At 37.8% G+C, this 13,908-nt stretch overlaps 2 protein-coding genes across 2 annotated transcripts; both read left to right on the forward strand.

The window, feature by feature from the left end:
- Positions 1 to 777: 777 nt before the first annotated feature.
- Positions 778 to 1,957, forward strand: LOC109169441. Its single transcript, XM_019318324.1, has 4 exons — positions 778 to 989; positions 1,089 to 1,382; positions 1,620 to 1,737; positions 1,850 to 1,957. Exons 1-4 carry the CDS (start codon positions 778 to 780, stop codon positions 1,955 to 1,957), a joined length of 732 nt encoding a protein of 243 aa, XP_019173869.1.
- A 7,720-nt stretch (positions 1,958 to 9,677) lies between these two features.
- Positions 9,678 to 11,573, forward strand: LOC109169442. Its single transcript, XM_019318325.1, has one exon. It carries the CDS (start codon positions 9,678 to 9,680, stop codon positions 11,571 to 11,573), a length of 1,896 nt encoding a protein of 631 aa, XP_019173870.1.
- The last annotated feature ends 2,335 nt before the right edge of the window (positions 11,574 to 13,908 follow it).

A 13,908-nucleotide genomic window follows, 5' to 3' on the forward strand; every position in this document is an offset into this window, starting at 1 on the left:
TTGTGGCTGAAGCTGATCGAGAATCTGACGCAGACGACATAGATGATGAAACCTTGGCACTTCTAACCAAGAATTTTAAGAAAATATTGAAAGGATTCAACAAAAAGAGTCAAGGTCAATCCACCAGGAAACAACACAAAGGCAATAACTCCTCATATCAGAAAGCCGACACAACACCTTTTTTACAGAACAATCAAACTCAGACTGGCCGAACAAGACAGAACAGAAACAGTTCCACAGATACAGGGAGGTCCCTCAATCGGTCAGTGCAGTGTAGAGAGTGTGAAGGTTATGGACACATACAGGCAGAATGTGAAACGTATCTAAAGAGGAAAAAGGCTATGACAGTAGCTACACTAAGTGATGATGAGGAGGAAGCATCTAATGATCATTCTGATGATAATGTGGGAAACTTTGTAGCCTTCTTTACAGCTACAGAGATTCAGTCAGACGGAAATGAATCATATGAATAATCTTATATATCAACAGATGACTTTGAAGAGAGGCATACTCAACTTGAAATGGAATTTGCTAAACTTGTTGCAAGCTGGGAACAACTAGTAAAGGTCAATAAAAATCTGAATGATGAGCTAAAGCAAAGGGATGATCTTCTAAAGAAACTAAATATAGATCTTGTCATAAAAGAAGATCTTATCACCCAGATAAGATCTAGAGAAGGAAAGCTGAAAAAGGAATTGGAAGGTCTGAAGAAAAATATCCAGATGATGGACACCACATCAACATTAGAAAAAATTCAGGACTCTGGTAGAAATCCTAATGATAAAAAAGGGTCTAGGATTTGAACGAGGTGAATCTTCGAATAATGCTCCTATTTTTGTCAAAGAGGGTATGTTTAAGGCCACAGCAGTTCACAGTTTTGAACAAGGACAGTCATCTCAGTCAGTTCAGAAAAATGATAAGAGAAAGATATATGTTCAAACTGCAGATACTGACTTCGGCAAACTAACTCGTCAATCTCATTATTCAAGGTTCAAACATAAGATTGTCAGAGTTAGACAATACACTCCTATCTGCCACTACTGTCAAACAAAATGTCACACTCGACCTGAATGTTTTTTTTTCTACAGAGATCAAAGGAAGGAAAAATATCATAATAAGACTATTACTCCGTTCACTAGACAGGTTTGGGTCAGAAAGTCAGAAGTTATATGCTACCCCACTATAGTTCTGATTGCATCTACGACTGAAGCTAGATGGTATTTCGACAATGGCTGTTCCAGACATATGACTGGGAACGTTAAGTGTCTCATGGCTGTTCAACCAAGCAGTGGATCTGTTACTTATGGCGACGGGCAAAAAGGGAAAATAGTTGGAAAAGGTACTCTGAATGTACCAAGTTTACCTCACTTAGAAGAGGTTCTGTTAGTCAGTGGGTTGAAAGCTAATCTCGTCAGTATCAGTCAGTTGTGTGATCAAAATTGGAATGTGTGCTTCGATTGTAACTGCTGCAGAGTTAGTGACAAAGCAGATCAACTTGTCATGGAAGGAACTCGATCCTCAGACAACTGTTATGTCTTGGCAAACGAAAATGCTTGTCACCTATCTAAATCTGATGAATCAAAACTCTGGCATAGACGACTGGGTCACATAAACTTCAGAGATATGGATAAGCTGATCAAACTAGAAGCTGTGAGAGGAGTACCTAAGATCTTAATAGAACTGGAGAAAGTTTGTGGTGCATGTGCCATTGGGAAACAAATTAGAACTCCACACAAGGTAGTAAGAGTTATCACTACTGAGAAGTGTCTAGAGCTTGTTCACATAGACCTCATGGGACCAACACAGACTGAAAGCATTGGGGGAAAGAACTACATATTTGTATGTGTAGATGATTTCTCTCGATACAGCTGGGTGTACTTTCTTAGAGAAAAAATCTGAGGCCTTCAAGGCATTTAAAACCATGTATAGGGTTCAAAAGGAAAAGAAAGAGCGTTAATAAAAATTCAGAGATTAAGAAGTGATCATGGGAAAGAATTTTAGAATTCACTATACTCAGATTTCTGCTCCGAGCACGGTATATCACATGAGTTCTCAGCTCCTAGAACAGCACAACAGAATGGTGTGGTGGAAAGAAAGAATCGAACCTTGCAAGAAATGGCTAGAGTTATGTTACATGCTTCTCATCTGCCGCAGCGCTTCTGGGCTGAAGCAGTTCACACAGCGTGTCATACAGTGAATAGAGTCTATCTTAGACCATGGACAACCAAAACACCATATGAGATCTAGAAGGGAAAGAAGCCAAACCTGAAGTACTTTCATGTGTTTGGAACGAAGTGTTATGTGCTGATTGATAGAGAACAAAGAGGGAAGTTTGAAGCTAAGAGTGATGAGAGTATCTTTCTTGGATACTCCTCGAATAGTCGTGCCTACAGAATCTACAACAAGAGAACTCAATCTGTAATGGAATCAGTAAATGTTGTTATAGACGACAGTCCAGACGAATCAGTGGAAACAACAGTAACTGACCCAGTGCCAGAGCTTCCTCTAAGTGAACTGAATATTGCAGATAGCAACAGTCAGCCAAAATAATAAGAATCCTCAGATGAAGATCAAGAATGTTCTGAACAAGAGACAACTCTTATAAATGATACAGACAAAGACAAACCCACCAGAACTCAGAAAAATCATCCATCAGATAACATCATTGGTGATCCAATAGATGGGATGAAGACTAGAGGCAGAACAATAAATAATCTGATAGAAATATCTGGATTTGCTTGCTTGAATCATTGGTGATCCAATAGATGGGATGAAGACTAGAGGCAGAACAAGAAATAATCTGATAGAAATATCTGGATTTGCTTGAATCCAAGGATATTGAACTGGAGTACATTCAAACAGATAAGCAACTGGCTGATATTCTGACCAAGCCCCTAGATGCAAATCGTTTGAAATTCTCAGATCTGCTCTGGGAATATGCAGGAATGACTAATAAGGCAGTTCGTCGTTCAGAGGGGAGTAAATGGTTTAATTATACGGGTCAGATTTAAGCTTTGACTTTCGTTTAAATCTCCCTTCTAATTTGTTAAGTTCTTATCTTAACCTAAATTACCATAAAGGTTGTGACCTTTTTCAAATTTCAAATTTCCTTACATCCGTTTCTTGCCTAAAAAGAAGGCATACCGTTGTGTCAATCACATCACCTCTGCATGATTTTTGACTAGCCGCATTAATTAGGGTTCTTCACCCTGGGGACTATTTGTTACCGGGCCTTTCTTGAACAGAAGAAGAAGCACTCAAAGAATATCTCTGCCCTTAATGTACTCTCTCTCTCTCTCTCTCTACTCCTTGTTTGCCTAGGTTGAATTCTCTCACATACTTCCTATACACTCTAATGGCAGACGCAGTAAGGAATATCATCATCAAGCTTGGAAGCAAGACCCATTCTCCAGAAGTTGCTGCCAACCACATTCAAACACTATTGCAGTTGGCAATGAAGAAGAAACTGAAACTTGGCCCTCTTCTTCGTGATGAGATCATGGTCACGGTTATGATAGATTATCCAGAGTTCTATGCCGACTGGTCTGAAGACGATACCAGTGAGCTTTTATTGTTGGTCTCTAAAGCCAGTGATGAGGTTTCACCAGCATCTATCCCAGAGCCTTCAGATGGAAATCGGGCCGGGGAATTTCTCCAATACTTTGCACAGAGGGCTCTTGAATCTCTTGAGGTCTCACGACGAGGAGCTGAATCGCAACCCCTGTACCTGCAAGCTGCCAGAGATGAAACCAGACACAGGCTGGAAATCCTTCGAAACAGGTCAAACACTTCTGACTCCCCTATTGAAATTTTGCCTGATAAACATGAGGATTTAGTGTCTAATGCTGCCCCATCTACTGTGCTTGTTGTTTCTGAGAATGTGCCTAATTTAATTTCTGAGAAATCTTCAGTATCTGTTGATCCTCCTTGTTTACCTTCTGTTAAGTCTGATTCTGTGAAAAGTGGGGCTCTTAAAGTGTTTAAGGAAGAAGAAAACTCGTTTGATAAGCCCAACAATCTAAGTTTGGTAGTTTTTTCGTCTGATAATATTGCTCTGCCTCCTGCTGTTGTTGCTGATGTTCTATAAGAAATTGGCACCTCTGTTAATCCCTCTGATATGCCTGCTGAGGTTGAAAGTGTGAAACCCTCAAGCCCCCGTGCGTCCAAGAAAATGGATGGCATTCCAGTCTACACCTCCACTTCTTTGGCTGAGAGTCTTGAACATGTCCGGCACTTTGCTAGTTTACCTTCTGCCTCCATTCCAGAACCCTATCGAGTGATTCATCCTTCTGAATCCTCGAGTGAAGATGAAAAGATCCTTGCTGAAGTCTATGGTACCCAAGCTCATGCATCTACGGCTCCGACAGTTGAGGCGACTGCACATCCTGATTCCACCACCTTCAAAATTAGAGAGATTACGAATCTTCTTGGAAGCTCGTCTGCAAATGTTTCTGATTCCAGTCATTCTGTGACTCCAGTACAATCCCCATCCAAAGAAACAAGAAGATCAAAAAGGAAGAATATTCTTGTGAAAGCTGTTGTTAAGACTGATGATGACAATGCTGATGTAGATCAGCCTGAGAAAAGAAGGAAGTCCAGTGAGACCATCGAACCTGAAGCCAATCCTCCTATTCAACAAGTGTTCAAGACACTACGGTCTTCTGTTAAACATAAGGGCCCTACTGCTGTTCACTCTGCTACTGTTCCCACAACCTCTGCCAAAAAGGGGAAACCATCCACACATTCCAGAGGACGAAGCATAACTCCTGACGTTCAACCTGTTGAAGGATCTGACACATCTATTTACAAGCCTCAGTTTGTATCCCCCACTGCTCAGGGCAAATGGTCCACTATGGTCAGAAAAGACCTTATTGTTCAAAGGTCTGTTGATGAAAACCAGCTGAATTCCGTGTGTGATATACTACCATTGCTGAATGAAGTGGGGCTGCTGTAGACTGTCACCTCCATCTGCCCATACTCGAATCTCCTCACTTATGAATTCTACTATAATCTCAATGAAGAGATAGACATATTGACTGGGCCATGACCTATGCAAATTTTCATTCGAGGGAAGTGGTACATCTTTGGGCCTGACATGATCAATGAATATTATGGACTGACAGCTGCGCAAGAAGAGGCTATTACAGATTGGAACTTGGTGGCCAAGACTCTAACGGGTGGACAACTTGATACATGGCCTACTGCTAACAAGGATTATCTGCCTAGCTTTCAGCTCACCTCCAGATATGTCATTCTGCACCGACTTGCTCTACACAACTGGCTCCCATCAGCTCACTTCCATACGGTTGGTAAGCACCTGGCAGGTTTCTTGTTCCGAATTGGAACAAAGATGCCGATTGATCTGGAGAACTGAATTTACTATCATATCCTCACCATGATCCATCCACGAGAGCAGAAGGTAAGGTTGCCCTTCCCGAATCTGATTTATGGCATTCTTACAACTCATGGTCTTGAGCCTATGCCGAGTGAAGTAATCAGTCCAACTCTCCTCTATACTGTTGATCGGCGTCTTTTGACTGGAGATCACATTCATGATGTTACACCGGTGACTGCCCCCTCCAATTCTGAACCTGATACAGTGGCTGATGACTCGCCACATGGAAGGGATCTTCAACTCTCCATTCAGTTAAAGGCAAGGGTTTCTGAACTTGAGACAGTTCACGCCATTATTGCGAGACATCTGACAGGGGCTCGTACTGAGTTGGCAACCGTTCTTCTTCGTTTAAGCCTATCTAACTCTGCTGCTGCTGCTAAACCTGCGAAGTCCGAAAGTGAGACTCCCTCCAATGCTTGATCATGCTTTGGCTCTCATTGGCAAAAAGGGGGAGTATGAACTCAGGGGGAGTTGTTTTTGTGTACCTTCTGGCCCTGGCTGGGCGTTGTTTTTGTTGGCACCACCTTTTATTTCAAGAATGTTCTTTGACGGTTATTTTGATCCAGCATGACTTGTATGCTGTGTTTTTCTCTCTGCTATGTAATCAGACTCTTGGTTGTTTTTTTTTATGATAGCGTATCTTAGTTTTTTCAGTTTATGTCTTTCTACAAAGTCGAGTTGTTTTGCCAAATAATAGCCAAAGGGGGAGTTTGTTAGTGTTTTAATTGTTCAAAAAACCCCAACTTATAATTGGCAATATTATTATGGCATACTAAGATAGGTTTAGCTTAGTGTCTATTCAGTTCTACAGAAGACTGATCAATCAGAAACAACAATAGAGGGACTGATACTGAAGATCTGCTTTAAGAAGATGTTTACTTAAAAGTTGTACGCGGTTTTACAGAAGACAGATTTGGAAAGAAGATCTGCGTATCTGCTTTGGAAAGGTATGGACCGAATCTTTAAGATTACATTCTTCAAATATTGTCCTACCATCTACAATCAAAGATATCTATGGAGAGAGTGTTCTAATAACGGAACTATAAGTATCCGCATTCGACGAGAATTAGGGTTATGCTTTCAAGAGAGAAGAAACACTCCTTATCAGTTTTATGAGATCAGATCTTTTATTCTATGCCTCTTCTCAATGCAACATATTCATGGTGATTAAGATTAAGAACTTGAGAAGAATCACTGCTGCTTAAACGAAAGGACATTGTGATCACACTGTTGTGGGAACAACCGTAAAGAGCGTCATTGAAGTGGACTGCATCAGAGTTGGCTCTCCAAGTGAAGGGACTTCATTGGACTTTTGTATGCATGGCTCTCCACCTTCAGCAATCCACTAAACTTGTGTAGATTGGATATGTACCTTGTGTGGGGCACTTGGGTGAGATTATTGTTTCTCTACCTTTGTACATTGGAGTATGATTTAGTGGATTGGACGCCTATGTGATCGTCCCCCAGACGTAGATACACACTGTATCGAACTGGGTAAACATCTTCTGTTTTGCTTTGTGTTGTTATCTCTTTCTTTAAATATCTCTATAGTCTGTTATTACTGACTGACTTCATCGGTGAATCAGTCAGTTCATTCCATCAGTTAGTTAATCCAGTTAAACTGATTAAAAATGAGGAAATGCAAAATTACAATGGTGATTCCTTTTTTTTTTATAGTGATTTGATTTGTCTTTGAAGTTGACTTCTCTCCCTGGATTTTGAAATTATATATACTGTATTCTGATAAACATTATTTTTGTTGTTATTTTAAATAATTTTTTATAGTTAAGCTGCAAATAATTGATTAATTTTTATCTAATTTTATTTATTATTGACATAAGTACTTTTGTTAATATTAATCTATTTTAAGATTATTTTTATTAAATTTGTCTATTATTTGAATTATATTAGAACAATAATTCCCTAACCTCAATTTAATAAGATTATTATTATTATTATTATTATTATTATTATTATTATTATTATTATTATTATTATTATTATTAGATTATCAGATTAGATTAGATTAGATCTGTCCATTTTGTTAGGATCAGGACTTTAATTAATAAAATATGAGAGAAGCGCAGCTTCATCCCATCGGCTAACGAAGATTCGGTCCGGTCAGCTAAAGACCCGAAAGGAGAGCCGATCCTCATTCTCCTGCGACATCTATGCCAAGAATTGAATAGTGTAAGGAGAAGCAGTCGAAGGCTATAAATAAAGTTCGGTCTAAGATCTTCAGCGGCATTTATCACCTTCATCACCGACAACGGAATTTCACCACGAATTACCACCCACCATCAATTTTACTCCGGATCAATTCCGGAGGCGAGCTTGGAGGTTTCCAGTTTGGCGCTGGTAGTGCTGATTCGGCAGCTTCTTCCCAATTCTTCTATTTCTCTGTTCTTCAATTTGTTCAGTGCGGCGATAGCAGAATCTGATCGGCAACCTTGACAGTCGGCAGCAGCTTAATATTCCTGGTTCTTGTCCCCTTTAATTTACATTGCACTTTGGTGAATTGTTAATGGTCACTTCCTCAATTTCTGTTTGTTCCTCAATTTACATTGCATTATGTCGAATTGTTACGGTAGAACCTATTTGCTTATTTAATTACATCACAGTACACTTTGTTTAATTCGTCTTTCGTCAATTCACAGTAAAGTTTTGTTTAATTCCTCTTTCTTCAAGCCACAGTGCATTATTTTGTTTAATTCCTCTAAACCCAATTTATGTATTGCTACTGTGGAACCTAGTTTGTAGTATCAATTTGCTCAACTCTATTACATTAGCTATCAATTTCTTTAGTATTTGCTACATTTTCTATTTCAATTCATCTTAAATCTGCGTTAATATAAATTCAATGTTGTCAATCAATTGAGTTTTATTCCTTAGCTTCCAGTTTTATTAATCTTTGGCATTTGATTTAAGCACTTTAATTTGTCAAGCACGTTATTTTAATCTGATCAATTTCCCCTGCTATTTCATTTCGTTGCTATTTTATTTCCTGCTTTGTTTTCTACTGCAATTTCGCTAGTTAAGTCCATTCTGAATGTCAATTGGTTCTAAGCACATTAAATTGTTAAGTAATCGTTTTAATCATTTTCAATTTATTAAATTGCATCATATCAACTTCCTCTTGGGTGCGACCCTTGCCTTTGCACACTACCACTACACTGACTCGTGCACTTGCGAGGACATTATATATTTAAAATTGTCCAACAATTTTTGGCGCCGTTGCTGGGGAATTTGTTTACGTTGCAATTTATTTTTATTTTTTTAGTAGTTGTTTGTTTTTTTTGCAATTTTTTGTTTCCTTCTTACAGTTTAATCTTGTTTGCTCATTAGTCTAATTTCAGCACAAATCTTTTTCTGGACGGCAGCAACAACAATTTAGCTTTGGCATTTTTTTTTTCACTTCCCAGGTTTTAGAATTCAATTGCATGTTGGCAGTGGTTTTTATTAGTTTATATATATCAAATTGCTGAAGGGTTAATTTCTAAAACTTTGCAAATTGATTTTTCTGGTCTTTGTTTGTTTCCTTCCGTTTAATTGCAGTACTCTTTTGCTTTAATTTTCAATTCCCGAATTGTGAACACTTTTTATTTAATCAATTCCCAAATTCTAAGCTTAGTTGCTGTTTATTTTATTTATTAATTTTAATTACTGATTTTTACTAAATTGTTTAATTTTAGGGCGCGATTTGTTTATCGTTAATATTTTGTATTAATTTCTTTAATCGGTTGGTAATATTAGACTTAAAATACAGAGTTAGAAATTGTTTCTAATTCATGTTCCGACTTTTTTGATTTGATTGTTATTTGACTTTCTGATTCATATTGATTCTAGTTTGTTTACTGTGCAATTTGATTCCTCTTTCCATTTTTCTTTTCACTTTTTCAATAATTGTTTAGTATTCAATTCAATAAAATATTGTTTTATATCTGTTTTTGTTTTCCCTATCCCTTGATTTATTTTTATTTTGTTTTCCTTTTTCTTAGTAATTGTTTTTCTCCCTTTACTTACCATTACCTAAAAAAAAAGTAAAAAAAGTACTTAATAAGTGTTTAGTTTTCTCTATTTCCGTTTTACTCTTTATTCATTATCTTATTTATTTATTTGTTTGAGTTTATTTATCTTTGTTATTTTATTTATTTATTTTATGCAGGGTCGTCGTTCTTTAAACCCTAAATTGTTACCTTTAGACGACCATATTAATAGGACAAAGAAAGAAATATTAGTTTTTGAAAATCCAGTTTTTGAACCACAAGAAACAACCACTACTATGGATGCACTTCCTCCAGCTAACCCTAACCCTAACCCCAATCCTAACCCCAACCCCAGGCCCAACCCTAGGCTGATGAAAGACTTTGGTAGGCCCCAAGTAGGCAATTCACCTTCTTGTATAGTGCTTACCAATGCAGGAAGAAATTATGAGCTTAAGACGGTCCACTATAGTCAATTGCCTTCTTTTCACGGCTCGGCGACCGAGGATGCCCTTACCTTCATCCGGGATTTATACGGGATAGTCCAAAACTTTCCGTTGAATGACTTGACGGAGGATGAATTGAGAATGAGGTGTTTCCCATACACCTTGAAAGATGCAGCAAGGACATGGTTCATGTCTCTCACACCAGGTTCCCTTCGAACATGGCCAGAAGTGTACAATAAATTCATAAGTAAATTCTATTCTCATGCTAAAACTACGGAATTAAGAAGGAAAATTGCAACTTTCTCGCAAGCTGAGGGCGAACCGTTCCATGAGGCATGGGAAAGGTTCAAGATGTTGCTCATTCAATGCCCCCATCATGGTTACCCATTGGAGCTGCAAAACCAAACCTTCTATGATGGTTTGACCCAAGCCTGTCAATCGATAGTTGATAATGCGGCTGGGGGTGCCATGGGAGAAAAAACTGAGGAGGAAACCTTAGCTTTGTATAAAATGCTAGGAGCAAACTCCCAACAAAAGAGCATAAGGGGACGGACACCAGGTTTGTATGAAGTTAGCTCAAATCCTGAATTGACGACTTATATGTCTGAGTTAACAAAACAAATGACAAGCATGTGTTCCATGATGAGTATGAACCAAAAGAATGCAGGTATGATTGAAGGAAATGACAATGTTGAGCAGGCTAATGCAATGAACAGTTTTAATCAGAGGCCGAGAAATGACCCATACTCCAATTCTTATAATCCGGGTTGGAAAAATCACCCTAATTTATCTTGGGGTAATAACCAAAATAATTTTCAACCAACTGCTCCGCCTCAACCAAAAAAACCATCTGTGGAGGATGCTTTGCACAATTTTATACAGGTTTGCAATAAACGGCAGGAAGCTAGTGAGCAGCGGTTCCAACAAGTTGAAGCTTCCATGAGAAAATTGGAAGTACAAGTGGGGCAAATCGCCGAATCTATGCAAAGCCATGTACCAGGTAAGTTACCTAGTCAACCTGAGAAAGCTAAGGTTATGACTGTTTTAAGAAGTGGTAAAGTTATTAAAAATAATGCAAATACCACTTCTCGACCAGCCAAAATAGTTGAAAACTTACATGTTGATGATGTTAATAAGGATGAACCCAAGTTGCATAAATCCGTTGACCCTTATGTGCCCCCTAAGCCTTATGTTCCCTCAGTTCCATTTCCTAGTAGATTGAAAAATTCAAAATTTGATAAATCATTTTCTGAAATTTATGATTTGTTGTCAAAAGTGCATGTGAATTTGCCTTTGTTAGACATGATTAAAAATATGCCTGCCTATGCTAAGTTTTTGAAAGAACTGAACACTAGAAAGCGTAGGTATGAACATAATGAAAAAGTTTTCATGTCTAGAACTGTCAGCGCTGTTTTACAAACTGACTTGCCCCCAAAATTAGAAGACCCTGGTAGTATCATAATAACTATTACGGTGGGGAATTCTAAGAAAGAAAAGGCAATGCCTGATTTAGGGGCGAGCATTAACTTGATGCCATATTATGTCTATTTGCAATTGGGTTTGGATAAATTGAAATCTACTACAATGTCCCTCGAGCTTGCTGATCACTCTGTTAGATATCCTAGGAGCATTGTAGAAGACGTTCTGGTCCAAGTTGATAAATTAATAATTCCTGCTGATTTTGCTGTGTTAGACATAAATAAGGACTGTAATCATAAGCAGGACATGCCCATTCTGCTTGTGATATGAATCTAGTCCAAGATTCAAATAAGATGAGTATTGTCCCAAGAATTGCTCTCAATGTAAAGATAGAGATGGATCAAAATACCTTAAACCTCACGAGAAACCCTTTGTCTCGAATCCTCAAAGACTTGGAAGAATCCCATGTAGCTTCAAGTACCTCGATGTTGCAATCTTCAATCAACTAGAGTCGGATCTAGTTTCCTTCGATTCAAGAACGAGTCCACGAACCTAAATCTAAGGTTGAAGAAAGTAAGATTGATTCGAGTCCACGAATCAATTTGCTAGTCGAGTCCACGACTAGCCACTAATTGAGTCCACAATTAGCCATAAGGTTTCTTACACAAGTGTAAAGAAAAACTTAAGAATTTTATTGAATTAAAGCCTGTTTCAAACTGATATGGATGTGCCCTATTTATAGGTATAGGGCAGCATTGTAATCTAAATACAATGGGAAAAAGAGTCCTAAACCTAATCTAGAAAACAAGTAAATAGAGTTTTATTTAGAATAGGATTTAAAGAATCCTTTCTAAATACAACTAGTGTTTTCTCTTTTATGCCAAACAATTTAAATTAATGATGACCAAAAATAATAGGGCTGATTTGGGCCTAATTTAATCACCAAAATCAGCACTTAAACAATTATAAAAAAGCCTTGAGTTATTCTTCATATTTTGCAAATGGGCTTGACTTGGATTTCCACCATCTTTGAACATCACCAATGAAGAGTTGCCTTAATTGTTTGGACTTGGGCCTTGTGATTGGCCCAATTAGTATTCTTAATGGATCTTCATATGTTGGGCCGCATCATCCTCCCCTTCTTGAAAATGATTCGACCTCGAATCTTGTAAGCATTGTCTTCGATCCATGATATCACTTGAAATTGGCCACTATAATATTTTCCTCTATCGAATGGAATTATTATTGGTCTTTGTTGTTTCTTCCACCAATGATGTTTTAAGGTCGTCGTTATGGGCCTTGTGATGAGCCCACTATTTACCCTTTCTGGATTCCATGTGTACTGGTTCCTATTATTCTCCCATTCTTGAAAAGGATTCGTCCTCGAATCCAAATCTTCAGTGAAAGACAAAGTAGCAAGCTCACTTTCTGTTTTATCACGCTCATGGAACTTTTTCTTGGGATGCTTGACATGAGTCGCTCCAATCATCATCCTACAATCAACAAGTAAGGCAATTAAGTCTAATGACACATCAGGGAATTTAAACATTCTGGATGGTAATAATTCAACAAAATGAGACATATTAAATTTATGCATCTTGTTTGAATTGTCAATAAGCACAAAATCTTTCCGCCTAGAGCTTAAGGCTAAACCAAACACAAAATCCATGAAAATATCAAGTAATGATTTAGATGCATTGTGGTGGTAAGTAGCACAATTATGAACATAAGATTCTACATCTTTTTTCTTCTTTGGCCAATGAAAATATCCATGCAAAACATCATCACTCTTTGGAAAATCAAATTGTCCCTTATGTGAATCAATAATTAAATCATTGCTCAAATCCAAGCAAAAAGTGCCAATCCCATTGACTTTGAAAGAAAACCCCTTGAGCAAGTAGTATTTCACATAAGAAGTTTTCAAATGTGCCTTATAACTTCCCAGTGATTCCTTATCTCTATCAAATAAAGTTTTAGTAAAATCAAAATTAAGGAATCTCGGATGTATGGACGCAAACAAATTTCTAACACATCTAGCAAGGAGCTCATTAATAGAAACATGACAAACAAATCTAGAGAATTTTAATGCATGCTTTTGAAATAAAAATGAGTAAATAGTTACTCCCCTTCTTTTCTCTTGCTTAATATCCTTTGTAGTTACCAAGAGAGGTTGCACTTTGACACCTTGGGCTGGTCCTTTCCACTGTATCACTGATTGTGGTCCCTTTGTTTGGCTACAAACCGAAATAGAAGATTGGAGTGGTGATTGCAATTCCAAACATGGAGGTTCCACTTTTCTCTCTTTTATTTCTTCCTTTGATGCTGGTTTGAGAGCTTGCATCAATGTCAATTGAATTTCTTCTACTTGTTTAAGATACAAACGAGGCAAGACATATGTAACTCCATTCATGTGAAACACATAAGTGTTCCTCATTCCATCATAACTTATTTTTTTTGTCAAATTGCCATGGTCTACCTAACAAGATATGAGCATCCTGCATTGGGATATTATCACACAAGATTTCATCAGAGTAACTGTTAATAGATAAAGGAATAAGAACCTGTTTGGTTACTCTAGCTTCTCCTACATCAGTTAACCATTGCAAACAATAAGGATTTAGATGATTAAGCAAAGGTAACTGAAGAAATTTAACCATAGTTGCAC

The sequence above is a fragment of the Ipomoea nil genome, unplaced genomic scaffold (genome assembly GCF_001879475.1).
Source record: "Ipomoea nil cultivar Tokyo-kokei standard unplaced genomic scaffold, Asagao_1.1 scaffold3314, whole genome shotgun sequence".
NCBI classification, from domain to species: Eukaryota; Viridiplantae; Streptophyta; class Magnoliopsida; order Solanales; family Convolvulaceae; genus Ipomoea; species Ipomoea nil.

Excerpts from the sequence above, each read along its gene's own strand:
- LOC109169441 (XM_019318324.1), top strand. The coding sequence starts at position 778 with ATGATAAAAAAGGGTCTAGGATTTGAACGAGGTGAATCTTCGAATAAT. Across the intron at positions 990-1,088 it reads CGTCAATCTCATTATTCAAG|AGATCAAAGGAAGGAAAAAT; the intron begins GTTCAAACATAA and ends TTTTTTCTACAG. Across the intron at positions 1,383-1,619 it reads CCTCACTTAGAAGAGGTTCT|AGATATGGATAAGCTGATCA; the intron begins GTTAGTCAGTGG and ends CATAAACTTCAG.
- LOC109169442 (XM_019318325.1), top strand. The coding sequence starts at position 9,678 with ATGGATGCACTTCCTCCAGCTAACCCTAACCCTAACCCCAATCCTAAC.